Source organism: Oncorhynchus nerka, linkage group LG12 (genome assembly GCF_034236695.1).
Source record: "Oncorhynchus nerka isolate Pitt River linkage group LG12, Oner_Uvic_2.0, whole genome shotgun sequence".
In the NCBI taxonomy this organism is placed as follows: domain Eukaryota; kingdom Metazoa; phylum Chordata; class Actinopteri; order Salmoniformes; family Salmonidae; genus Oncorhynchus; species Oncorhynchus nerka.
In genome coordinates this window covers 65,135,180-65,162,330 of record NC_088407.1, presented here as the reverse complement: position 1 = coordinate 65,162,330, position 27,151 = coordinate 65,135,180, and the positions used below count along the sequence as shown (strand labels likewise).

Below are 27,151 nucleotides of genomic sequence, written 5' to 3'. Positions count from 1 at the left end.
GGAACTTGAAACTCTCGATCTGCTCCACTACAGCCCCATTGACGTTAATGGGGGCCTGTTGGGCCCGCCTTTTCCTGTAGTCCACGATCAGCTCCTTTGTCTTACTCACATTGAGGGAGAGGTTGTTGTCCTGGCACCACACTGCCAGTTCTCTGACCTCCTCCCGATGTCTCATCGTTGTTGGTGATCAGGCCTACCACTGTTGCGTCGTCAGCAAACTTAATGATGGTGTTGGAGTCGTGTTTGGCCACGCAGTCGTGGGTGAACAGGGAGTACAGGAGAGGACTATATACACACCCCTGAGGGGCGTGTATACTGGGCCCCAGTGTTGAGGATCAGCGTGGCAGACGTGTTCTTGCCTAGCCTTACCACCTGGGGGTGGCCTGTCAGGATCCAGTTGCAGAGGGATGTGTTTAGTCCCAGGTTCCTTAGCTTAGTGATGAGCTTCGCGGGCACTATGGTGTTGAACGCTGAGCTGTAGTCAATGAACAGCATTCTCACATAGGTGTTCCTTTGGTCCAGGTGGGAAAGGGAAGTGTGGAGTGCGATTGAGAATGCATCATCTTCAGATGAGAATGGGCAAGACAAAAGATTTATGTGCCTTTGAATGAGGTATGGTAGTAGGAGCCAGGCGCACCAGTTAGTGTTATGAACTGCAACGCTACTGGGTTTTTCAAGCTCAACAGTTTCCCATGATTATCAATAATGATCCACCAAAGGACATCAAGACAATTTTACATAACTATGGGTAAGATTGGAGTAAACATGGGCCAGCATCCTTGTAGAACGCTTTCGACACCTTGTGGAGTCCATGCCCTGAGGGAGGGGGGTACAACTCAATATTAGGAAGGTGTTCCTAATGTTTGGTATTCTCAGTGTATGAATCAACCTTCAATATTATTTATTTGTTTTGCATGTAAAATTACATCATCTATCTTAGATACCCATAATATTTCGCTAGACGGCAGTGTGCCTTCACGACATATAATGTAGTGTTGACGAATGAGGAAGTGATTCTATTTCTCCGTGTTTTTCTGTTAAAGCAAATAGTATGGATATACTGACAAGATACATGTCTCTCCGCCCTAACAATGGGAGGGAGAAAGATTTTCCGCTGAATTGGGCCTTTCTCTTCCTCTCTGCTTAACGTTCCCCCGTTTGCACCCCCACAACAGTAGGTGGCAGAGTGCACTTTTAACATATGTTTGTGCTGTCATACTACACTATTTATGCGAGCTACAAACAAAATACATTGAGACTTTGGTGAGTAAAGCCTCTCTTTTAAATGCAGATATAATTGAAAATGTTTTCGGACATGCCAGTTTCTATTTACAGCACGTTTACCAACATTATATGTACTAACGTTACATCTTGGCTAGCTAGCTACTGCTTGTAATGCATACATACGCCTAACTAACTAGTAATGAGTCAGCTATTGGCTCTGTATTAAGATGTGTAGTTCTCCTTTTATGTTTCACATTATTTAAACCCCAGAAAACATTAACCTTGACCACTTGTTGTAGACAGTAACCGAGCCTTTGACCATGACTCTCAGTTCCATGAAACATAGCTCATTGAACGAAGACGTCTTCTGTGGGAGTTTGGTTAAGAGCCGCAACACTCAATCTGAACATTAACAGACGTAGTTTACGCCACGGTAAGGTTTTGGATGTATAAGGACCTTATCTTTCATATCAGCAAGAAGAAAACAAAGGTTACATTGATACACACCTTGATATGGTTCATGTTCCCACTAAGGCTATATCTCCATGTTACAGCGCTTGTGTACAGAAAATAGACAGAAGTCAAGAGGTGACCACTTGTGCTAGTTAGCCATCTAGCATGCACCTGGCTGTGTAGTTTTGTTGGATACACCCATAGCTGTATGGATCTGTACAAAACTGCTACAGTAAGTGTGTCTCTTTTATTTGAAGGATTCATTCTCGCGGATGTAGGTTAAGGGCCATATGTTTCGAAAGCCGTATCGCAAGCAATGATTATTGACGTTTCTAAACGTTAAAACACTGCGTCGGGATTGTAGTTCACACGTTTAGTCGTGGGCGAAGCTAATGGCTGAAAACCAGGGAGAAGGCAGATTTATTTTGTATTATTTCACCTTTATTTAAGGTAGGCCAGTTGAGAACAAATTCTCATTTACAACTGTGACCTGGCCAGGATGAAGCAAAGCAGTGCGACAAAAACACAGTTACACATGGGATAAACAAACGTACAGTCAATTACAGAATATAAAAATCTGTATACAGTATGTGCAAATGAAGTAAGGAGGTAAGGCAATAAATAGGCCAATAGTGGCGAAGTAATTACAATGTAGCAATTTACACTGGAGTGATCAATGTGCAGATGAGGATGTGCAAGTATAAATACTGGTGTGCAAAAGAGCAGAAAAACAAATATGGGGATGAGGTAGGTAGTTGGTTGGATGGGCTATTTACAGATGGGCTGTGTACAGCTGCAGCATCGGTAAGCTGCTCTGACAGCTGATGCTTAAAGTTAGTGAGGGAGATAAGTCTCCAACTTCAGTGATTTTTGCAATTAGTTCCAGTCATTAGCAGCAGAGCACTGGAAGGAAAGGCGGCCAAAGTACGTGTTGGCTTTGGGGATGACCAGTGAAATATACCTGTAGGAGCGCGGAGGGTGTTACTATGGTGACCAGTGAGCTGAGATAAGGTGGAGCTTTACCTAGCAAAGACTTATAGATGACCTGGAGCCAGTGGGTTTGGCGACAAATATGTAGCGAGGACCAGCCAACGAGAGCATACAGGTCGCAGTGGTGGGTAGTATATGGGGCTTTGGTGACAGACTGCATCCAATTTGTTGAGTAGAGTGTTGGAGGCTATTTTGTAAATGACAACGTCAAGGATCGATAGGATAGTCAGTTTTACGAGGGTAAGTTTGGCAGCATGAGTGAAGGAGGTTTTGTTGTGATATAGAAAGCCGATTCTAGATTTAACTTTGGATTGGAGCGAGAGCGACATCATTGATATATACAGAGAAAAGAGTCGGCCCGATAATTGAACCCTGTGGCACCCCCATAGAGGCTGCCAGAGGTCCGGACAACAGGCCCTCCGATTTGACACACTGAACTCTGTCTGAGAAGTATTTGGTGAATCAGGCGAGGCAGTCATTAGAGAAACCAAGGCTGTTGAGTCTGCCGATAAGAATACGGTGATTGACAGAGTCGAAAGCCTTGGCTAGGTCGATGAAGACGGCTGCACAGTACTGTCTTTCATCGATGGCGGTTATATCATTTAGGGCCTTGAGCGTGGCTAAGGTGCACTGGTGACCAGCTCGGAAACCAGATTGCATAGCGGAGAAGTTACGGTGGGATTCGAAATGGTCTGTGATCTGTTTGTTCGCTTGGCTTTCGAAGACTTTAGAAAGGCAGGGCAGGATGGATATACGTCTGTAATAGTTTGGGTCGAGAGTGTCTCCCCCTTTGAAGAGGGAGATGACCGCGACCACTTTCTAATCTTTCGGAATCTCAGATGATACGAAAGAGAGGTTGAACAGACTAGTAATAGGGGTTGCAACAATGGCGGTGGATAATTTTAGGAATAGTCCAAAATACAGTCGACATTGCTTATACACACTACTTAGTACCTACTGATGCGTATGAAAGTCATGTAGTGGCGGTATAGGGCATATCAATTATGTATTACAATAGAGAAATCATGCACAAAGTAGCCTACACAATTGTAATCCATGTGAAATATATTAACATGTGTGCCGTGCCGCACACACAGCCTACTTTCAGCGGAATAAATCAAATCACATTTTATTAGTCACATGCGCCCCTAATCAACAATGCAGTTAAAAAAAATATATGTGAATAAGAAATAAAAATAACAAGTAATTAAAGAGCAGCAGTAAAATAACAATAGCGAGACTATATACCGGGGGAAACCGGTACAGAGTCAATGTGCGGGGACAGTGGTTAGTCGAGGTATTATGTACATTAGGTAGTTATTAAAGTGACTATGCATAGATAAACAGAATAGCAGTGGTGTAAAAGAGGGAGGGGGGGGGGGAATGCAAATAGCCTGGGTAGCCATTTGATTAAATGTACAGGAGTCTTATGGGTTGGGGGTAGAAGCTAATTTGAAGCCTCTTGGACCTAGACATGGTGCTTCGGTACCGCTTGTGTTGCGGTAGCAGAGAGAACAGTCTATGACTAGGGTGGCTGGAGTCTTTGACAATTTTTAGGGCCTTCCTTTGACACCATATCATTTAGTTTACTTGATAGCTACCTACACAAATAGCTAGCTAGAATAAAGTGTTAATAACAAGATAAAACTTAATTTAAATTTGGTAAGACCGCTTTAAGTTTCCCTGCATTAAAGTCCCCGGCCACTAGGTGCACCGCCTCTGCGTGAGTGTTTTCCTGTTTGCTTATGGCGGAATACAGCTCATTGAGTGCGGTCTTCGTGCCAGACTCAGTCTGTGGTGGTATGTAGACAGCTATGAAAAGTACAGATAAACTCTCTAGGTAGATAGTGTGGTCTACAGCTTATCATGAAATACTCTACCTCAGGCGAGCAAAACCTTGGGACTTTCTTAGATATCCTGCACCAGCTGTTAATTAACAAAAATACATAGTCTGCCGCCCCTTGTCTTACCAGACGCCACTGTTCTACCCTGCTGATACAGCGTATAACCAGCCAGCTGTATGTTGATAATGTCGTCGTTCAGCCACGACTCCGTGAAATAATCTATTACAGTTTTGAATGTCCCGTTAGTAGTTTAATCTTCTGCCTAGGTTATCCATTTTATTTTCCAAAGTTTGCACGTTTGCTAGCAGAATGGAAGGCAGTGGGGGTTTATTTGATCGCCCACAAATTCTCAGAATCCTGCCCTCAGGCCCCCTTTTCTCAGCCTTCTCTTCATGCAAATAACGGGGATCTGAGCCTGTTCCCGGGAAAGCAGTATGTCATTCTCGTTGGACTCGTTAACGGGGGAAAAAAGGATTCTGCCAGTTCGTGGTGAGTAATCGCAGTTCTGATGTCCAGAAGTTATTTTCGGTCATAAGAGACGGTGGAAGCAACATTATGTACAAAATAAGTTAAAGAAACAAACAAAAAAACACAATTGGATAGGAGCATGTAAAACGTCAGCCGCCTTCACCGGCAATCTTATTTACACTTTAGGCATTTAGCAGACGCTCTATCCAGAGCGACTTACAGTAGTGAGTGCATATATTTTTGTACTGGTCCCCCATGGGAATCAAACCCACCACCCTGGCATTACGAGCGCCATGCTCTACCAACTGATCCACATGGGGCATCTGCAGGCATCAGCAGTTGTTGTTTTTTTGTTGCATGGAGCAGCTCACAGAAGAATGACATCTGTAGCTGGTAGGGTAGGAAATATGTTTAAATTTATATCTACCAGTAAATGCTAACTAAGACAACAATGGGTATGCAAACCTGGTATTGAGAAAGTTTAGTCTGAAGTGTTGGTTAGGCTATTTGTGATGCGCAATTGTCATCATGCTGTTTGCATCAGGGGCATAGACATCAATGAATCAAATGTATTTAGGAAGCCCTTTTTACATCAGCCGATGTCAGTGCTATTTTTTTATTTTTTTTATTTCACCTTTATTTAACCAGGTAGGCAAGTTGAGAACAAGTTCTCATTTACAATTGCGACCTGGCCAAGATAAAGCAAAGCAGTTCGACACACAACGACAGAGTTACACATGGAGTAAAACAAACATACAGTCAATAATACAGTAGAAACAAGTCTATATACGATGTGAGCAAATGAGGTGAGAGAAGGGAGGTAAAGGCAAACAAAAAGGCCATGGTGGCAAAGTAAATACAATATAGCAAGTAAAACACTGGAATGGTAGATTTGCAGTGGAAGAATGTGCAAAGTAGAAATAAAAATAATGGGGTGCAAAGGAGCAAAATAAAATAAATACAGTAGGGAAAGAGGTAGTTGTTTGGGCTAAATTATAGGTGGGCTATGTACAGGTGCAGTAATCTGTAAGATGCTCTGACAGTTGGGGCTTAAAGATAGTGAGGGAGATAAGTGTTTCACAGATTTTTGTAGTTCGTTCCAGTCATTGGCAGCAGAGAACTGGAAGGAGAGGCGGCCAAAGAAAGAATTGGTTTTGGGGGTGACCAGAGAGAGATACCTGCTGGAGCGCGTGCTACAGGTGGGTGATGCTATGGTGACCAGCGAGCTGAGATAAGGGGGGACTTTACCTAGCAGGGTCTTGTAGATGACATGGAGCCAGTGGGTTTGGAGACGAGTATGAAGCGAGGGCCAGCCAACGAGAGCGTACAGGTCGCAATGGTGGGTAGTATATGGGGCTTTGGTGACAAAACGGATTGCACTGTGATAGACTGCATCCAATTTGTTGAGTAGAGTGTTGGAGGCTATTTTGTAAATTACATCGCCGGTGTCGAGGATTGGTAGGATGGTCAGTTTTACAAGGGTATGTTTGGCAGCATGAGTGAAGGATGCTTTGTTGCGAAATAGGAAGCCAATTCTAGATTTAACTTTGGATTGGAGATGTTTGATGTGGGTCTGGAAGGAGAGTTTAGTCTAACCAGACACCTAGGTATTTGTAGTTGTCCATGTATTCTAAGTCCGAGCCGTCCAGAGTAGTGATGTTGGACAGGCGGGCAGGTGCAGGCAGCGATCGGTTGAAGAGCATGCATTTAGTTTTACTTGTATTTAAGAGCAATTGGAGGCCACGGAAGGAGAGTTGTATGGCATTGAAGCTTGCCTGGAGGGTTGTTAAGTGTCCAAAGAAGCGCCAGCAGTATACAGAATGGTGTCGTCAGAGGTGGATCAGAGACTCACCAGCAGCAAGAGCGACATCATTGATGTATACAGAGAAGAGAGTTGGTCCAAGAATTGAACCCTGTGGCACCCCCAGAGACTGCCAAAGGTCCGGACAGCAGACCCTCCGATTTGACACACTGAACTCTATCAGAGAAGTAGTTGGTGAACCAGGTGAGGCAATCATTTGAGAAACCAAGGCTGTCGAGTCTGCCGATGAGGATGTGGTGATTGACAGAGTCGAAAGCCTTAGCCAGATCAATGAATACGGCTGCACAGTAATGTTTCTTATCGATGGCGGTTAAGATATCGTTTAGGACCTTGAGCGTGGCTGAGGTGCACCCATGACCAGCTCTGAAACCAGATTGCATAGCAGAGAAGGTATGGTGAGATTCGAAATGGTCGGTAATCTGTTTGTTGACCTCGTTTTCGAAGACCTTAGAAAAGCAGGGTAGGATAGATATAGGTCTGTAGCAGTTTGGGTCAAGAGTGTCCCCCCTTTGAAGAGGGGGATGACCGCAGCTGCTTTCCAATCTTTGGGAATCTCAGACGACAAGAAAGAGAGGTTGAACAGGCTAGTAATAGGGGTGTCAACAATTTCGGCAGATAATTTTAGAAAGAAAGGGTCCAGATTGTCTAGCCCGGCTGATTTGTAGGGGTCCAGATTTTGCAGCTCTTTCAGAACATCAGCTGAACGGATTTGGGAGAAGGAGAAATGGGGAAGGCTTGGGCGAGTTGCTGTGGGGGGTGCAGTGCTGTTGACCGGGGTAGGAGTAGCCAGGTGGAAAGCATGGCCAGCTGTGGAAAAATGCTTATTGAAATTCTCAATTATAGTGGATTTATCAGTGGTGACAGTGTTTCCTATCTTCAGTGCAGTGGGCAGCTGGGAGGAGGTGTTCTTATTCTCCATGGACTTTACAGTGTCCCAGAACTGTTTTGAGTTAGTGTTGCAGGAGCAAATTTCTGCTTGAAAAAGCTATCCTTGGCTTTAACTGCCTGTGTATAATGGTTTCTAGCTTCCCTGAACAGCTGCATATCACGGGGGCTGTTCGATGCTAATGCAGAACGCCATAGGATGTTTTTGTGTTGGTTAAGGGCAGTCAGGTCTGGGGAGAACCAAGGGCTATATCTGTTCCTGGTTCTACATTTCTTGAATGGGGCATGCTTATTTAAGATGGTTAGGAAGGCATTAAAAAAAAAAAACAGGCATCCTCTACTGACGGGATGAGATCAATATCCTTCCAGGATACCCCGGCCAGGTCGATTAGAAAGGCCTGCTCGCTGAAGTGTTTCAGGGAGCGTTTGACAGTGATCAGTGGAGGTCATTTGACCGCTGACCCATTACGGATGCAGGCAATGAGGCAGTGGATGGGCCTGGGTGGACAGAGGCCCACCCAATGGGGAGCCAGACCCTGACAGGCCCACCCAATCAGATTTGTGTGGTCTCAGCATTGTTGTGGACTTAGACCATCAAAATGGTATTTTCTATTAAATAAAGTGTACTTTTTTTGTTGTTGGGTGGGGGGGTGAAAATCTGGAAAACCATAACAAAAACTAGATTTTTCACACAGGGTACCTTTCGCTGGGTGGGCCATTTTGGGAACTTTTTGGGCTAAATTTGAGTATACCCACTTCTCCAGGCACCACTACACCACTCTATAGGGCCGATGGAAAGACAGCAGTCACACACAGTATGATTTTAAAGGATAAGCAGTCCATGAACTCGGACATAATAAGCCAGTAGATCCCGATCATAAGAATACAAAAACACAGCCATTAGGCGTTTCCCAATCAAAATGTACAACTATTACTCCCGTTGCATGAAACAGTTGGCACACAAAGTAACCAGTGACTTAAAGTGAAACTGACAGTATTTGAACTGCTTTGCAGATATGAAACAAACAGACAATCATAATATCAGTCGAGAGGTTTTAAAAATAGGTTCTATTTGACTCAACGTTCCATGACGTACGCTAAGGCATTGTTGGCAGAATAGATTAATACAGTTCAATGCATGATTAATATTCATCAATACATTTCTTGGTAGTCCAAAAAGTATTTTCATCAGGTTGTAAATTACATCTGGCCTGGTACATTGTTTGCTGCCTCCATTCGGGATGCACTGTTTCAATGACTCAATATTCTGGACAAAAACTGACAAATGTAACCAAGGCTGGGAATGTCAATACATTCAAACTAGCAAGGGCAATGATCACAAACCAGTCATAATGTGGCTAATAGGCTAACGTATCTATTTATGTAGCACGCTAAAAACACAGAGCCTAATGTTAGCTTGCTAGCTGCTAGGAGGATGACATGCCATTGCAGGAGTGGGTGGGTGAGTGACTTTTTCCCCTTATTGTTTTTTGGTGGCTATACACGGCTAGAGAAGCAGGTTTCATTTGGTTATTTAGCAAGAACTTGTACAACTATTATATAGTAAGCATATCTTTTGTGTTTGCAAATTCACTCTGACTATCTACTTTGATTTCGGAGCACTCTCGTCTGTGTGCCAGAGCGCAGAACTGATGAATTTACGAACGGAACACCTGAATATGACCGATATCAGTAAACGTAGGGGGGGAAAGTTATAGTTAGTCAAGAACGCTGTAGATAACATGTAAGCAGCCTAACCAGCTCTACTGCGCCGAGTAAAATGGTCAGAGTGAGGTGTTCTCATTTGTGTCTGGGAGTAGCAAGCTAGCCAACTTTAGCCAGTTAGCTTGGGTGGTTGTTTGGGACAAGCATGCATTGGCAGGCAAGCTACAGAAGGAAGAGTAGGTTACAATTCCCTGTGGTTTATCATTACAATTTTGATGGCCAACTAGCTGAAAAAGTTTAAGAGTGTTTATCTAATGTTCCTTCATTAGATTTGAGCTTATCTTGCTCATAGAGGGACAGAGAGTCTACCTTTTCATGGTTGTTTGGTCAATAGGACTGTAAAGTTCCAAAATGTAAGAGGACTCCTGTGGTGTTTTACATATTTGCAGAAATCCATTCGGGTGTATTTTGTGGCTTTTGGCTAATGCGTTCTAATAATCTAAAGTCGCGCTGTTCAACTGCCTGTAAACACACAGTTCAGTTCAAAGTGAATGATGGCAGCCGCGGGTGGCAAATGGCTTGTTTGTAATGGTCTACTGTCACTCTGATTGGCTACAGCGCACCGGTCTGAGTGTTTTTATTTGCTGCAGTGTCTATTAATTGTCCAAATGCACGGCCACTTCCCACTCTATATTGCTATAGAATTTTCACAAATGCCTTCCCAAACATTCTAGGAATTTATGAAAATGACTAAGTGGTTGCTTGTCAGACCATTTTAAAGTGTCCTTCTTTCTGGGGGTGTATATGAACAGATTTGAGTAAGGTTTCATATTGCTAAAATGCTGTCGGTTCCACTTTAAATGCAACAATGTTTCACATGCACACAAGGTATTTTCAAATAGATGTCTAACGGCAAGCATGCTGCAGTAAAAAAATCCAGTTCCACTCACCAGATGATGATCATTTGAAACTTAACTTCTTTTTGAAAGCTAACAAATTAGCAACAACATCCTCTTTGATAAAACCTGCCGCTGCAAACTAGCTAGCTAGACCTTGTGAAAACTGATGCTCGCTATTGCCCAATGACCTATTGGCCTTCAAGAAGGCAGAAGTTTCTGTACGTTTTTGTAAGAACGGTCCCACTTATTAAGTCAAAATGTGATTGGTTGATTCCACTGTTACTCCCCCCAAAAATACCTAATACAGTTGAGCATTTCACTTAAGGTCTACACCGGTTGTATTTGGCATATGTGACAAAAGATTTGATTTGAATGGCAGATGCCTTTTATCTAGCTTCTGATGGCTTAGCCAATGGCTGACTTGGATAGCTAGATTTATCTCCCCAGAGACCAGCACAGAAAAATCCTGATTGGATATGTTTTTTTCTCTTTAGTGTTAAACCTTTCCAACAAAACTAAAGAGATTAAATCAGAACATCATTGAAAGTAATTATAATTATTGTTCCCTGCTGTGTTTGGGTTAATAATAATTCATAGAGTGGCTCTATTTTCCCTCAGCATGCATTGTTTCACCATATAGAATCCATATGAACACAGAAATACTGGACATTTTGAACTCTTATTATGGTGATTTGACAATTACAATCATGGTCTTGACTCAGACTCAATTTGCTCCCGAACACAACACTGGAAAATACACACCAATTTGTTTAATATTTTAGATAGTTAAAAGGTATTATGTCTTGTGTGGACTTATACACTATGAGACTAAACTTGCCTGTTTTTAATGGAGATTTGTATTTATGAAGGTTCAAGAGTTCAATATTGTTAGTTTGTGGGATGGATTCTTTGTGTGACATCTATTTTCTCTTCCTATAAGATAGCTTGAACAATAAATATATGTATAATTCTACCAGCCAGGCATGATCTACGTTCCACCTTTCTGGTCTTCCAACCCACCCCCAGGTACAGTAACAACATGTCTTCTGGCCCACCTCAGTCGCCCGCAGTGGCTAAGACAGAGGTGACTGTCGAAGGAGAATGCCCTCTCCTCGCCGCCACCTTTGCCTACTGGGACAACATCCTAGGCCCGCGAGTGCGCCACATCTGGGCTCCCAGGTGTGAGCAGCCGCTGTTGCTGAGTGACGGTGAAGTCACCTTCCTGGCCAATCACACGCTGAACGGGGAGATTCTGCGCAGCGCCGAGTGTGGAGCGGTGGACGTCAAGTTCTTTGTCCTAGCTGAGAAGGGTGTCATCATTGTCTCGCTGATCTTTGACGGCGAGCTGAAGGGTGACAAGAACACGTGTGCCCTGTCCATTATTCTTCCACAGACAGAGCTGGCCTTCTACCTGCCCCTGCACACTGTCTGTGTGGAGAGGCTCAAACACATAATCCGCAAGGGACGCATCTGGATGCAGAAAGTAAGTGTTCAGATTTTAAGTTCCAAGTCTATCCCCTACTAGGCCACCCCCTTAAGGCAGTGTTTCTCAATCCATCACTAGGGGAAATGATTTATCATTATAGCCCAGTACTATCACCTGAATCACCTAGCCTGCCATGCCGGTATTTGTCATTGACATACAGGGCTACAACATAATTTCTGTGCTGACATCAGAGATTGTCCCCATCATGGAGCTGCTGTCCTCCATGAAGACACACAGTGTCCCAGAGGACATAGATGTGAGTATCAGAAGCCATCGTGCAAAAAATATAGTAAAGCTCATTATACTCTGCAGACCCATTTATGTTGCAACTTTGCTTTTAACAGTTAGTGGGGTCTGAAATTGACAACATTGATGAAGATTAGCAAAAATGACTGAATAAAATGAATAATTCAAATACTGTATACTATATTTTATGCTAAAAAAAGGGGAATATATATTTTTTTACTAATACAATTTTTGAGATTTTGAACTATTGACACCCCTGTCTTCAATACCTCACCTTGCAAGGATAACGGCACTGAGCCTTTTTCTAAAATGCTTTGAGTTGGAGAACACATTGGGATGGATCTTAGACAATTTCTCCTTCCAGATCCTTGATATCCTACATCTGGGTTAATGGACTGGACTGTCCTCTTCAACAGGTTTTCAATCAGACCTGGGCAGGGGGGCTGGCTAACAACTGATGAGTGTGAAATAACACAAGCGTAGACCAAAATGGACCTTTCTCCAGGGAAATGACTCAGGACTTTTATTCAGGGAACGAAACAACAGAATGCGTCATGGCGCTGGGTAGCAATTACAACCAAACCAAAACCTAGCTCGTCTTTGAGCCTTTCTACACAGGTCTTCTGGTCCTTGTCTGCTACTGGACATCTAAGCTGTTTACCGGCATATCCAACAAAAGAAAACAGAAATCCAACAGTATTGTCCTTACTTGGGTCAGGTCTACAGCCAAGTAACATCCGGTAGGTTCCTGTCCAGTGTGGGTTTGATATCCTTCCCAGTGTTTGAGGGCTCTGCATGTCAGCTTTTTAAAAATTTATTTTTTTACCTTTATTTAACTAGGCAAGTCAGTTAAGAACAAATTCTTATTTTCAATGACTGCCTAGGAACAGTGGGTTAACTGCCTTGTTCAGGGGCAGAATGACAGATATACAGTGCCTTGCGAAAGTATTCGGCCCCCTTGAACTTTGCGACCTTTTGCCACATTTCAGGCTTCAAACATAAAGATATATAAACTGTATTTTTTTGTGAAGAATCAACAACAAGTGGGACACAATCATGAAGTGGAAGGACATTTATTGGATATTTCAAACTTTTTTAACAAATCAAAAACTGAAAAATTGGGCGTGCAAAATTATTCAGCCCCTTTACTTTCAGTGCAGCAAACTCTCTCCAGAAGTTCAGTGAGGATCTCTGAATGATCCAATGTTGACCTAAATGACTAATGATGATAAATACAATCCACCTGTGTGTAATCAAGTCTCCATATAAATGCACCTGCACTGTGATAGTCTCAGAGGTCCGTTAAAAGCGCAGAGAGCATCATGAAAAACAAGGAACACACCAGGCAGGTCCGAGATACTGTTGTGAAGAAGTTTTAAAGCCGGATTTGGATACAAAAAGATTTCCCAAGCTTTAAACATCCCAAGGAGCACTGTGCAAGCGATAATATTGAAATGGAAGGAGTATCAGACCACTGCAAATCTACCAAGACCTGGCCGTCCCTCTAAACTTTCAGCTCATACAAGGAGAAGACTGATCAGAGATGCAGCCAAGAGGCCCATGATCACTCTGGATGAACTGCAGAGATCTACAGCTGATGTGGGAGACTCTGTCCATAGGACAACAATCAGTCGTATATTGCACAAATCTGGCCTTTATGGAAGAGTGGCAAGATGAAAGCTATTTCTTAAAGATATCCATAAAAAGTGTCGTTTAAAGTTTGCCACAAGCCACCTGGGAGACACACCAAACATGTGGAAGAAGGTGCTCTGGTCAGATGAAACCAAAATTGAACTTTTTGGCAACAATGCAAAACGTTATGTTTGGCGTAAAAGCAACACAGCACATCACCCTGAACACACCATCCCCACTGTCAAACATGGTGGTGGCAGCATCATGGTTTGGGCCTGCTTTTCTTCAGCAGGGACAGGGAAGATGGTTAAAATTGATGGGAAGATGGATGGAGCCAAATACAGGACCATTCTGGAAGAAAACCTGATGGAGTCTGCAAAAGACCTGAGACTGGGACGGAGATTTGTCTTCCAACAAGACAATGATCCAAAACATAAAGCAAAATCTACAATGGAATGGTTCAAAAATAAACATATCCAGGTGTTAGAATGGCCAAGTCAAAGTCCAGACCTGAATCCAATTGAGAATCTGTGGAAAGAACTGAAAACTGCTGTTCACAAATGCTCTCCATCCAACCTCACTGAGCTCGAGCTGTTTTGCAAGGAGGAATGGGAAAAAATGTCAGTCTCTCGATGTGCAAAACTGATAGAGACATACCCCAAGCGACTTACAGCTGTAATCGCAGCAAAAGGTGGCGCTACAAAGTATTAACTTAAGGGGGCTGAATAATTTTGCACGCCCAATTTTTCAGGTTTTGATTTGTTAAAGTTTGAAATATCCAATAAATGTCGTTCCACTTCATGATTGTGTTCCACTTGTTGTTGATTCTTCACAAAAAAAATACAGTTTTATATCTTTATGTTTGAAGCCTGAAATGTGGCAAAAGGTCGCAAAGTTCAAGGGGGCCGAATACTTTCGCAAGGCACTGTACCTCGTCAGCTCGGGGATTCGATCCAGCAACCTTTCGGTTACTGGCCCAACGCTCTAACCACTACGCTCCGGCAGCTCTTGCCATTCCCGGCAGCTCTTGCCGCTCCAGACCAAAAACTGATCTGGCCAAAGCCAGATTAAAACAGCCACCACCCAATCTCCAAGTAGATATATCAAGTAGTAGTTTTCTCAATCTGTATTCAAATAGTTTTAAAAAAGTAATACTTTCTGAGATGCATATTCAAATAGTTTTAAAAAGTAGTTATTTTTAGGGATCTATAATCAAGTAGTTGTTCCCCTGGAAAAAGTTACTTTCCACAAAGCAGAGTTAAAACTATAGTTATCTCAGGTCTTGAAAACCCCATGTTTTTAATTGAAGAAGGTAGTTCATACGCATGGACGAAGGATATTAAGGATCTGGAAGAATTCTGTATGGAGGAATGGTCTAAGATCCCTCCCAATGTGTTCTCCAACTCCTAAAACATTTTAGAAAAAGGCTCCATGCTGTTATCCTCGCAAGGTGAGGTATTGAAAACGGGTGTCAATCATTTTTACCCCTGCCTTTTTTGAGAAAGATTATTACTTGTAAAACAAAATCTCTTCTCTGAGCAATTATGTTAGTATAATATACACTACTCAAAAAAAATAAAGGGAACACTTAAACAACACAATGTAACTCCAAGTCAATCACACTTCTGTGAAATCAAACTGTCCACTTAGGAAGCAACACTGATTGACAATTAATTTCACATGCTGTTGTGCAAATGGAATAGACAACAGGTGGAAATTATAGGCAATTAGCAAGACACCCCCAATAAAGGAGTGGTTCTGCAGGTGGTGACTACAGACCACTTCTCAGTTCCTATGCTTCCTGGCTGATGTTTTGGTCACTTTTGAATGCTGGCGGTGCTTTCACTCTAGTGGTAGCATGAGACTGAGTCTACAACCCACACAAGTGGCTCAGGTAGTGCAGTTCATCCAGGATGGCACATCAATGCGAGCTGTGGCAAGAAGGTTTGCTGTGTCTGTCAGTGTAGTGTCCAGAGCATGGAGGCGCTACCAGGAGACAGGCCAGTACATCAGGAGACGTGGAGGAGGCCTGTCGTGGAAATGTCCTCTATTTACCAAATCATGAGCGCAAACCACACACAAGTCAGAGTTAGTTATCAAAGTCGATCTTTAATTATATGAGCTCTATCACAACCCTGTGACTCTCAGATCAATTCAGTGTCTATCAATGAATTATCTGAGCCCCCTCTACATTGCAACTGAGATCCTTTTAATAACAAAGAACACACATAGTCAGACAGCATAGACATAATAAATCGTTCAGCTTTGTCTCCTTACTCAAACCCAGAACCATAAACCAATCCTCCATATCAACAGGCATATATCATATTGTCATTTAGATACAACCAATTCTAAATAGAACCAATCCTGGACAAGCTCACTGGGAGCATAGAATGATTCCAGACACTGCCATCCTCATTTCCCCGATGGGAAAAGTAGAGAGTCACTGGCACACAGACACAGTGGAGCAAAAGATATGTTTACACATGATGACACCTTGACCTCTCCCCTCTCTGCGGCCCATGCAACTTAGTCTTGACATAGAACAGATACTGCAAATAGCCACCACTATAGTACAACAAAATACATTCTTATGAGAAATAACTCCTAAGCATATCATGAAAATAAAACATCTTATCTATGTTACCCACCAATTCTGATTATTCCCCAACAGGCCGTAGGAAGGCAACAACCCAGCAGCAGGACCGCTACCTCCGCCTTTGTGCAAGGAGGAGCAGGAGGAGCATTGCCAGAGCCCTGCAAAATGACCTCCAGCAGGCCACAAATGTGCATGACGTCCACAGGTGGGGGTTGTGCTTACAGCCCAACACCGTGCAGGACATTTGGCATTTTCCAGAGAACACCAAGATTGGCAAATTCGCCACTGGTGCCCTGTGCTCTTCACAGATGAAAGCAGGTTCACACTGAGCACATGTGACAGTCTGGAGACGCCGTGGAGAACGTTCTGCTGCCTGCAACATCCTCCAGCATGACCGGTTTGGCAGTGGGTCAGTCATGGTGTGGGGTGGCATTTCTTTGGGGGGCCGCACAGCCCTCCATGTGCTCGCCAGAGGTAGCCTGACTGCCATTAGGTACCGAGATGAGATCCTCAGACCCCTTGTGAGACCATAAGGGCCCTGGGTTCCTCCTAATGCAAGACAATGCTAGACCTCATGTGGCTGGAGTGTGTCAGCAGTTCCTGCAAGAAGAAGGCATTGATGCTATGGACTGGACTGGCCCGCCCGTTCACTAGACCTGAATCCAATTGAGCACATCTGTGACATCATGTCTCGCTCCATCCACCAACGCCACGTTGCACCACAGACTGTGCAGGAGTTGGCGGATGCTTTAGTCCAGGTCTGGGAGGAGATCCCTCAGGAGACCATCCGCCACCTCATCAGGAGCATGCCCAGGCGTTGTAGGGAGGTCATACAGGCACGTGGAGGCCACACACACTACTGAGCCTCATTTGGACTTGTTTTAAGGACATTACATCAAGGTTGGATCAGCCTGTAGTGTGGTTTATCACTTTAAGTTTGTGTGACTCCAAATCCAGACCTCCATGGGTTGATGAATTTGATTTCCATTGATAATTTTTATGATTTTTGTTGTCAGCACATTCAACTATGTAAAGAAAAAAGTATTTAATAAAAATATTTCATTCATTCAGATCTTATTTTAGTGTTCCCTTTTTATTTTTTGAGCAGTGTAATTTCCCCCCCCCCTTTTTTTTGAGCATACACATTTTTAGCTATACTGTATTTTTTTATAGTCATTTTTGCTCATCTTTATCAAAGCTGTCAATAATTTCTGACCCACTGTATGTCCATGAGAAGGAGACTATTATGCCTGCAGTTCACTGTCACATTATCACATGGGTATCCAAGAATGATATCCAACTAGTTTCACCGATATGTTAAGTCTTGCACAGCTTTCATTACCAGGCAAAAACCCCAGTTGAAAATGAAACTTCAAAGCCTCCACAATTTCTGTGGAAAAGAAAGCTGAAGGTTCTAACCAATGAGGCTCCACTGAAGCTTTAATAATATTTTTGATGTTCATCAATGAGATGTGCAAAGTCACACACAATTCCACAATAATTTGAGGATTAGACTACTGTACTCAAATTTGGGCAATAACTACTCTCTCCGTCTCACCACAGTTAAAGTAGGCAAACATTTTTATCTTGTCCTTCATATTGAGGACTATTTCACCAAAGAACTCTTGTTTGTTCCAACTGTGTTAGATCAAGGACACCATCCTAAATGATGACGACATTGGAGACAGCTGCCATGAAGATTTCCTGCATAAGTAAGCACTGTTATTGTAGGCTTATCTGCTTCATTCTGAAAATTGGAAGCATCTGCCTGTAAGTTGTCTACCTGTTTTTTAAATATTTATTATATATATATATATTTTTTTACAGTACCCAGAACCATTCTGTGACTATTTAACCATAGGAAAAGTATAAATACTGCAATGCAGTGTTGACTAAATTGAGCTCTGAGACTGATAAGTAATCTCTATTAACTAATGTTGCCAACAAGTGGAAAACCCTTCACATTATCAAGAAACAACCTTGAGTGTCCTTGCTTTTCTTTTTGTGGGGATAGTCACAGGGTTAAAAAAAAAAAAATGTTTTACTCTCCTTCAGGTTAACAGCTTTTCTCTCCTTTTTATCCAAACTGGGCAGGTCCATTAGGTACACATTGCTTACCTTGCACACTATATTTGTGATGAGATTGTAGTTATCAGCGGAATGCAGTTATGCACCCCTTGACAAATCTGTCTAAACATCATTATCTTAACTGCCTGTGGAGATGACAAATACACTGCAAGTCATTATTTCTTTACTCAGCTTTTAAGTGTTCTTGCAGTAGTCAGGAAACACTTGTCACTTTAGAGACCTATATTAAAGTCATATTTTTATGACAAACACGTGGACACATTGATACATTTTAATGTTGCTCATGTTCTCATTATGCTAAATTAATATCAAGTGACTATTCCTTGTCATTAATTTTAAAAAGTACACACAAATGAAATTGCCTCCGTCTCTCAGGGCCATCAGTTCTCATCTCCAAACGTGTGGCTGCTCCATGGTGGTCGGAAGCAACCCAGACAAAGTCAACAAGGTACTGACAGGCTGCCAATACTTAATGCTTAACACATACATACATTGGCTACTGTATCAGCATATGCATTCACACTCATGCACATAGTAGTTGTATAAAATGTTTTATACACAGGCATGTCTGCATGTTATTGTGTATCTACAAAAAAATTGCAGCATACAAAATCTGACATTACAGGTTAACACGCTCACACACCCACACTCTCCTCCAAATCCTCTCTCTCACTAAAATGCGGATGTGTTGTGAGGTATTCCACGTTGATTTGTGTTTTCTTGTGCTCTAGATAGTGCGAACACTGAGTCTTTTCCTCACCCCTGCTGAGAGGAAGTGCTCTCGGCTCTGTAAAGCTGACTCCTCTTTCAAGTACGACACAGGACTGTTTGTACAAGGCCTCCTCAAGGTACCACGCCACTCTAAATTACAGTTCTCTAATGCTGGTCCTGGAGAGCCAGTGGATGTGCAGGCAATTGTATATATTTTTTTAGCACTAACGCACTAAAAACAATCTTCGGTTCAATGAGGGTTACTTAATTTTGTTTTCTCACATCTTGATTATCCCATTGTAAGTGCATGCAAATTAATAGTCATGCAAAGTAAGTATTTTATTTCAAACCAAGGCCTCAAAAAATGAACAAAAGGTCATAGCTTAACAGACTGCCAGTTTGGCATTGTGATCCCCCTCATTACTCTCCCCCTCCTTTCTCCAAACCAAGGACTCCACGGGCAGCTTCGTCTTGCCCTTCCGCCAGGTGCTGTACTCGCCCTACCCGACCACGCACATCGACGTGGACATCAACACGGTGAAGCAGATGCCACCCTGCCATGAGCACACTTACAACCAGCGCCTCTACATGCGCTCGGAGCTCAGCACACTCTGGAAGGCAGCCAGCGAGGATGACATCGCCCCCGACGCTGTCATTCACACCGATGAGTCCTTCACCCCCAACCTGTATGCTTTCTTCTCTCCTGTTCTGTTATTCCAATTAAATTGGAATTGCCTGTGTTTTATTTAGATGCCTTAACAGCATTGATTAATTTATTTCATATGTATCAAATTTGTATGTCTCGTTTACATTAACATTCATGAAAGATGTGGATGTTAATTCTGTTTTTGTGACCACTAAAAGCTCCACTCTTTTCTCAGAAATATTTTTCAGGATGTTATGCATAAAGACACTCTGGTGAAGTTATTTATAGATGAGGTAAGACACCAGAAAAAAGGAAGCAACAATATTTGTGGTGCTGAAAAATGCTCCTCATATGTCGGCCTTTTGTTGGCTTATCAGGGCCAACAATAATAGTTGATTCTCGGTGTTGTTCCTAGGTGTTCATGCTGAAGCCAGGCCTCAATCTGCGAAGTACTTACTTAGCCCAGTTCTTGCTGATCCTTCACAGGAAGGCTCTCACGCTACTCAAATACATTGAAGATGAAACGTAAGTTACCTCCCGCTATGGAAGCAGATGTAATTGGTTTCAATAGGACTTTTGTCCCAGCACAGCAGGACACCGTGTAATACAACTTTTTTAATGTTTGAATTCCCCACCTTCAGGCAAAAGGGAAAGAAGCCTTTCCGCTCCTTGCGCAGCTTGAAGACAGACCTCGACCTGATGGTGGAAGGCGACCTGAATATTGTCATGGCTTTTGCTGAGAAGCTGAGGGCTGGACTGCACTCCTTTGTATTTGGGAAGCCATTCTACACCAGTGTACAGGAGCGAGACGTGCTCATGAGTTTTTGACTCTTTTACTCTTATCCTCATGACTTGATGATGTTTGTTTCTTATCTTTAATTATTTCTTATTATTGTAGCATTGTCAATAAGGAACCTGCAAGTAAGCATTTCATTGGACGGTGTATACCAAGGTTATTATAGTAAACTAAAATAAAAACTAAAATTGTAAAAACAATATAGTAAACAAATAATAACATATGCTGAAACGTATAATTGACTGCAAAACGAACTAAAATGGAAGCCATCATAAATTATTTGTTTATTTCCCCTTCTAAACAAATCTAATACGATGTAACCTTTTTTCTAATGGGGTTTTTGAGCTTCTGAATATGCTGGTTACGTACTGCCAGTAGATGTTGACGTTTCAATAGGCTTAGTTTGTGCATTGCTAACAGGGAAGAAATCTGAGGGCAAGTGCAGAGCTGGACTGGGCTAAGCTAGAACAGCTTGTAAAGTTGGAGCCGTTTACAATCTACAACGACAAACTTCAGACTGACAGCCAGTTGCTGTCTGATGTGGTGCCGTGCCTTCTCACTTGCAATCTACTACTACTGGGGGAGAGAGTGAGAAAGTCACCTCTAGCAAGGATGGCTGTTTATCCTAAGCTGTGGCACTGGATCTGGTTTCTGCCCCTGCATCCCAAGAGTTTGTCGAGAGAATATTCTTTGTCCGTGGGCAACTGTCATCAGGCTTGAGAAACCGAACGACCACCTCTGGAACGCAGTCTTCTTGAAGATGAACCAGATTCTTGTTTGGTGGAGCAGAAACACACACAAGCTGGCTGGCTCTGAACTGATAGATTTGTGAATGTGTTGCTTATGTTTTTGCAGCCATTTTTATCAACCTATTTGAAGGGCTTAGTCAGTTATACATGTTTAATATTACATAAACATAACATGTCAAATGGGCCAGGACATCATTTGTTTTTTCCTTTCTGTCAGGTAAAGGTACTTGATTCTTATATCTGCTACTACATTTGAAAAAGCATTGGATTTGTGTTAACATGGGCAAGAGTTTCCTTCCACCATAATTCTTGTACCAGTCTTGGTGTTTATCCTTTTAAATCCAAGTCACATTAGGATTGATTTATAATTTAAACCTAACCAAACCTATCTCCTGGACATGGAGTTGTATGGAGTCCTCTAGTGTAGGGTTTCCAAATCTCGGTCCTGGGCCATAGACTTGATCCCTCTTGATGAACCGGTTGGAGTCATGATAGCCGGGTCATCTGGTGGGATCAGCCAATTAAGTTTACTTGTTAAGAAGAAAATGTACTATTTCAATATGGAGGTGGCCTCAATGGTGCTGCCCATGCTCTCACAGAAGCCATTGTGATACAAAGATGTTAGGCCTATCACATTATGTATTACTGCCCCCCCCCCCCGCAAGAAGTGACATCCCCCCCAAACTAACTATAGACCTACAACACACATGGCTCCTGTTTTTATCAAACAAACTAAAGAAAAACTAGTAAACCAAGTCTGATCTAACAAACTAAACTGAATTTCAAATGAAAAACATTAGAAATAACATTAAATTACAAAACTATAATAACCTTGACGTATACCATGCGTATCCTGTACATACGACTAATAAAACGTACCCATTTCAAGACGTGATAGTTAAGACATTTACATGTGATTTGTCCAAAAGCTGCCTTTTATTAGGGAGAGATTTTCTGTCCACTAAACAGTGTTTGAAATGTGCGAAAATAATACAGAATTCCCAAAGGTCCACATTTCAGATGTTGAATTTTTGGAGGATCTCTGTCCCATTTTAAAAGTCCAAACACTCAATGTCTTATTGAAAGTGTGAGTCTGGTGTCTTCAGTGTCTATGTGGTACAACGAGCACTTGGCGGGACTTCTTTATTTATGAAACTTGAATGTTTGGATACCTTTCATATCAATGTTAGCACACTGATTGTACAACATGTTTAATTACATGGCGGAAATCTAGAGTTAATGTAGTCTTTCTGTTGACTGACAGACTAGAACAGCCATGTCTAGGTTATGAACCATAATTGCCCTTTTCAGTGCCAATACTTCACGCTTGCATGGTAGCCAATTATAGAGCTTTAGGTTGGCAAAATGATAATTACAAGAGGGACAACTTCATCTGATGCACGTATGGTCAACACACCCTCTGGTTTTGTTATAATGAACCATTTGCATGGGATATGGTCTGTAGTCTTGAATTTGAGCACATTGCAATTATGGATATGTACTGTAGGTATGAGCATGCATGCTGATTGTTGACAAGAGACAGGTTATTTTTAGTATTGTTTTTCACATGTACATCTTGATGTGTATAGAATGAATTATTAACTTATGAGGTATAATGTGATACACCAGGCCATATCATATCGGTATCATGTCTTACCATACTTGTTATCATATAGTTGCCATTTGATGACATGATTCTAAATGCATCTTAATGTTTTATCGTATAGCATCTTTGACTCATCAACTTTGACTCAGGTGGCCTTAACTTATTTTCTCACAAACTTTCATTGGCAGATGTGGTTTATGGCGTATGCCAATGAAACCTTAATATTGTTCACCCCACTGGCCTTCATGCTGATGCAGTGTTCAAATTTGATTCTAACATTTGTCAATGCATCCATGATGATGATAAATAAATGTGTCAATACAAAATGGTATGCATATTTACTAAAAGTAGTTTACACATTTACTGGTCTTACAGAATGTGCATAGAAACAATGTCTAAATGATTTTACTTATGTAAATAAGGCATCCTTTTTTATTTTTAATACATTTGCAAAAATGTTTAACCTGTTTCACTTATTAGGGGGTATTGTGTGTAGATTGAGGAAAAACATTAATTTAATCAAATTTTAGAATAAGGCTATAATTTAACAAAATGTGGGTCTGAATACTTTCCAAATGTGCTGTAAACAGTACATTACATAAGACAATGTAAAAAGACTGTGATTGTAAGATCAAACAGTTCATACATAATCGCATTAGATCAGGGATCATCAACTAGATTCAGCCGCGGGCCAATTTTTTCTTGATCAGATAGCTGGGGGGCCAGATTGACCGCAAGAAGCCTAAACATATGTAATATTTGACTAAAACAACAATTTCAAACTTTGATTACATTTGAGGACATTGCCTTGCTTAGGTTGCCATCTTTCGGGGAATTTCCCCCTACTAGTTCTCTCTCTCTCTATATATATATATATATATTTATATAAAAATCCAATCAATTATTATTTATATACAATCACATGTCTCTTATGCCTAGGACTATTTGGGAACATATTTCCTAATTTCAAAATAAATTGGAGCTGATTCTGTTTTTTTTTACAGTATTATATCCAAAAATTATATTCCACAAAAGTTGTATTTTTATTTATTTTGCGCTTACACGGCGGGACAAATAAAACGACCCACGGGGCAAATTCGGTTCGTGGGCCGCCAGTTGGGAAACCCTGCATTAGATAGTACTCAGGTCGTGCATAATAATAAAAACATTACAGTTGATACGCTGAAATTAATATCAATCTTCAAAGTGGGTTGTACTTTGTCAAATCCCTTGTCTCAATTGGTTGTTGGGTTTGGTGTCTGCGAAAGGAAGAACTGTCAACTAGTTTGCTGCCATGCAGATATTTTGGAGAGCTGCTAAGGATGTCTAAAGGAACAAAAGAATAGTAAATCCCGAAGAATTGGCGCAAAATGAAATCTAATGTCATACAACGTATTAAGGTTTGTGTTCTCTTTTTGTCCTTAGACTTTCTATAAGGATAAAGAATACCAAGTCGTTGGGTGCGGCCTGTTGTAACATACTACAGTAGCTAGCTAACGTCATTATCTTACCTGAAGCGGTGGGGAACCACGGCTGTCAAAAAAATGTTACGAGGCAGACGTGGCGCAGCAATTGTCTGTCGGTTTACATCAAATTTCCCCATATTTATGCGTTTTATTCATAGTTTAAGTTAATGACCTGAGAATACCGCAAATCTGAAATGAATTGTTTGCGGAAGGCCGTACAAGCTAACGCTCGTGCCCACAACAAACAAATATAGCTAACATTAGCTACTAGCTAACTAAGTAAAAACGTTTTCAGAACAATCATCAAGGGTTAGCCGGGGGTCCTTCACCTGGTCGTTAAATACTATCGATCTGGGGGTCCCAGGCTAAACATGGTCGTGAACAGCAGCTAGCTGTATTTATTGCAATCCATGAAAATGGTGATGGAATAAGTCGCTAGTGCAAGGTTAAACGAACCCAATTCGGTCCTGGGTAACTTACCACGTTTTGTTTTTTGCCTGAGCACAACAGAGTTGATTCAAATAATCAAAGCTCGATGATTTCATTATTTGAATCGACTGTGTAGTACTTGGGCAAATACCAAAACGTGCACCCCTTTGGGTCCTAAGGACCGAGTTTGGGATACGCTGCACTAGCGAGAGTGCAAGGTTCACTTGTTCTGAAAGCCACTTATCTAGCTTTCCTCCAACTAACTTCCTACCTACTAACTTGCAAACAAATAGAAATACTCAAATGTATGACTATCACGTGGCTAGTCAGTATGAAACTATTTGTCATTATGGTTGTTTCACTGATTGTGTTGTTATCAAACATCCAATTTTCTCTTGCAACATGTCTGAGCATGCCTTGAAAGATTCAAAGAATGAATCCTCTTTTGCTGTCTGCGTGAGATGACTTGCTGTCTGTATGACACTGCTTAAGCATACTGGGCCAACATGATGAGCCTCACCGACACAAGGAAATAACATTGTCACGTGATGTCCTAGGTTGAAAAAGTAGATTTCCAGATAGTGTGCCTGGCAGGACCTAGATAGTATTCTATTTTTGTCATAACTGTTGCTCATAATCTACTACCATGGCATGTTTCGTATCACTTTACTCAGATCTGATTCATCAACTTACTGTAGTATTAGGCGTACGATCACTCTGAACCTTCAGGAAAAACTGTCGCTTCATCAGACAAGCCTGATTCACAGTTCTGGTTTCACACAACCGGACTAACACACACACACACAGGAGCGTTTATGAACGGCAGTGCTTATGTCCTGTGCATCCCCCCCCCTTCTTCTACACAGCATGATCTAAGGTGGATTAGGTAGGGATTTGCTTGTGTGTGTTCACAACTACTGACCTATTTTTCTGCATAACAACTGGACTACTACCACACCATGCTTGTGCGTTGAGCCTTACTCACACACAGGTAGCTAAGAGGTTTCACTCTTGCCCCACTCAACATGACCTGCCTGAGAAACTGGGCCCCATTCAATCAATACTTGGAAGTGTCCAAGTTAAACAATACTCTTCAAGTATTGTTGGAGAGCAAGCTTACGCCTGAACCACAAGGGCTGCAGACTAGGCTATGTCTGGACATTTTAGGGTTGTTTCATCTGATTTCAAACACTTCTTGAACAAAACTTTTTATACATATTTGCCCATGGTAGAAGAGGTCAGAAAGTAACTTTTTGGTCCTGAATGCCAAAACATTTAGGAGAACAAAGTTGAACTATTTTGCACACACCGACCTATCATGAGACATCCATGTCTTCAACACTGGAAAATATAAACGGTTGAGTTTGATTATCATTTAAAAGCTTACAAACCGGGTTGTCAAACTATTTTGTAATTTCTAGAGTTTAAAAATATATAAAATATTTTTACCTTTTTTAAAGGGTCAATCTGCAGTTGCTACATTTTTTAAATGATATGAATGATGTATTCATTGATTTATGAAAATAACTTCTTATGAATGTCTCATGAACCCAAAATATAAGCTTGTTTTACTCCAATGCTTGTAAACAAAGTAAATGTAAACAAACACTGTATACCATCAAAACATGGTTAAAACTAATAATGTTGTTATCATGGATGGTCAGTCCTTGCATCCATAGCTCTGTCTATGAATCTGAATGGTTAGATTTCTCCAGCCCAATCCCTCAGCTTTTTACCTTAACAGTGGTGAGGAGGACACTTTTGTAATTGTTTCAACTGCTAATTGCCGCGTTCACATCAATTATCTAAAAGCGTTTAAACTCAGATTCTTTTCATTTTTGAATATGTTGTAACTTAGCCTCAGCTGAGTCACCAGCAACTGGATGTTCTGGTTTTCAGGGGAATGAAAGGGAGCCTATGACTCTACTCCCACTTTTGGATTTTAACTCTTTACACTCGTATACGGGTTGAAAATGGTAGATTTGGGCATTAGTAAGCACCTAAATTGGAACGTAGTGGCTGTACAGCAACATGCTGTACATGACATCAACGTTCTGGCTCTGCACTTCACAGTGCATTATGAGGTTTGACTGACAGCCGTTAGGAACTTGAGCACCGCGTGACAAGAAGTTGCCTCCATCCCTCCTAGTAATTGGGCAACTTTTGCAAATGTTTTGTTTTGAGTGAGGAAAATGCTGTAAATTAAGCTGACTTGATGTATTTTGAAAGATCAGATGTTGAGGATTATAATAATTAACGCTTTGATCTCATACAAGTAAGCCAAACACCCGCGAGTCGAAATGTACACTAAACATTTCCAAATCATAAAACTCATGTCATACAGTGTCAACATTTGTGATCTCTGTTTTGATGTACAGTTACAAGATTACGTTTTCATACCCTGGGGTTGTTCTGAACAGAATGAGGATGTTTGTTTATTGTGAAGA

At 41.6% G+C, this 27,151-nt stretch overlaps 2 protein-coding genes across 3 annotated transcripts in view; both read left to right on the top strand.

Annotated features, from left to right (window-relative positions):
- The first annotated feature begins 1,092 nt into the window (after positions 1–1,092).
- On the top strand, positions 1,093–23,135 carry c9orf72 (C9orf72-SMCR8 complex subunit). Of its 2 annotated transcripts, none has more exons than XM_029675642.2 (10): positions 1,093–1,263; positions 11,277–11,733; positions 11,897–11,992; positions 17,861–17,925; positions 18,677–18,749; positions 19,033–19,149; positions 19,463–19,698; positions 19,894–19,951; positions 20,074–20,183; positions 20,300–23,135. In XM_029675642.2, exons 1-10 carry the CDS (start codon positions 1,202–1,204, stop codon positions 20,484–20,486), a joined length of 1,461 nt encoding a protein of 486 aa, XP_029531502.1. In that variant the 5' UTR covers positions 1,093–1,201; the 3' UTR covers positions 20,487–23,135. The 2 variants fall into 2 exon arrangements, with proteins under 2 accessions (XP_029531502.1, XP_029531503.1); XM_029675643.2 differs by lacking the exon at positions 1,093–1,263 and adding an exon at positions 1,311–1,657.
- Positions 23,136–24,063: 928 nt separating this feature from the next.
- LOC115138604 (bridge-like lipid transfer protein family member 1) overlaps positions 24,064–27,151 on the top strand; it is a 96,381-nt gene continuing 93,293 nt past the window's right edge. The window contains 1 exon segment of the mRNA XM_065025740.1: positions 24,064–24,209. The gene's annotated coding sequence lies outside the window, so the exon portion shown is untranslated.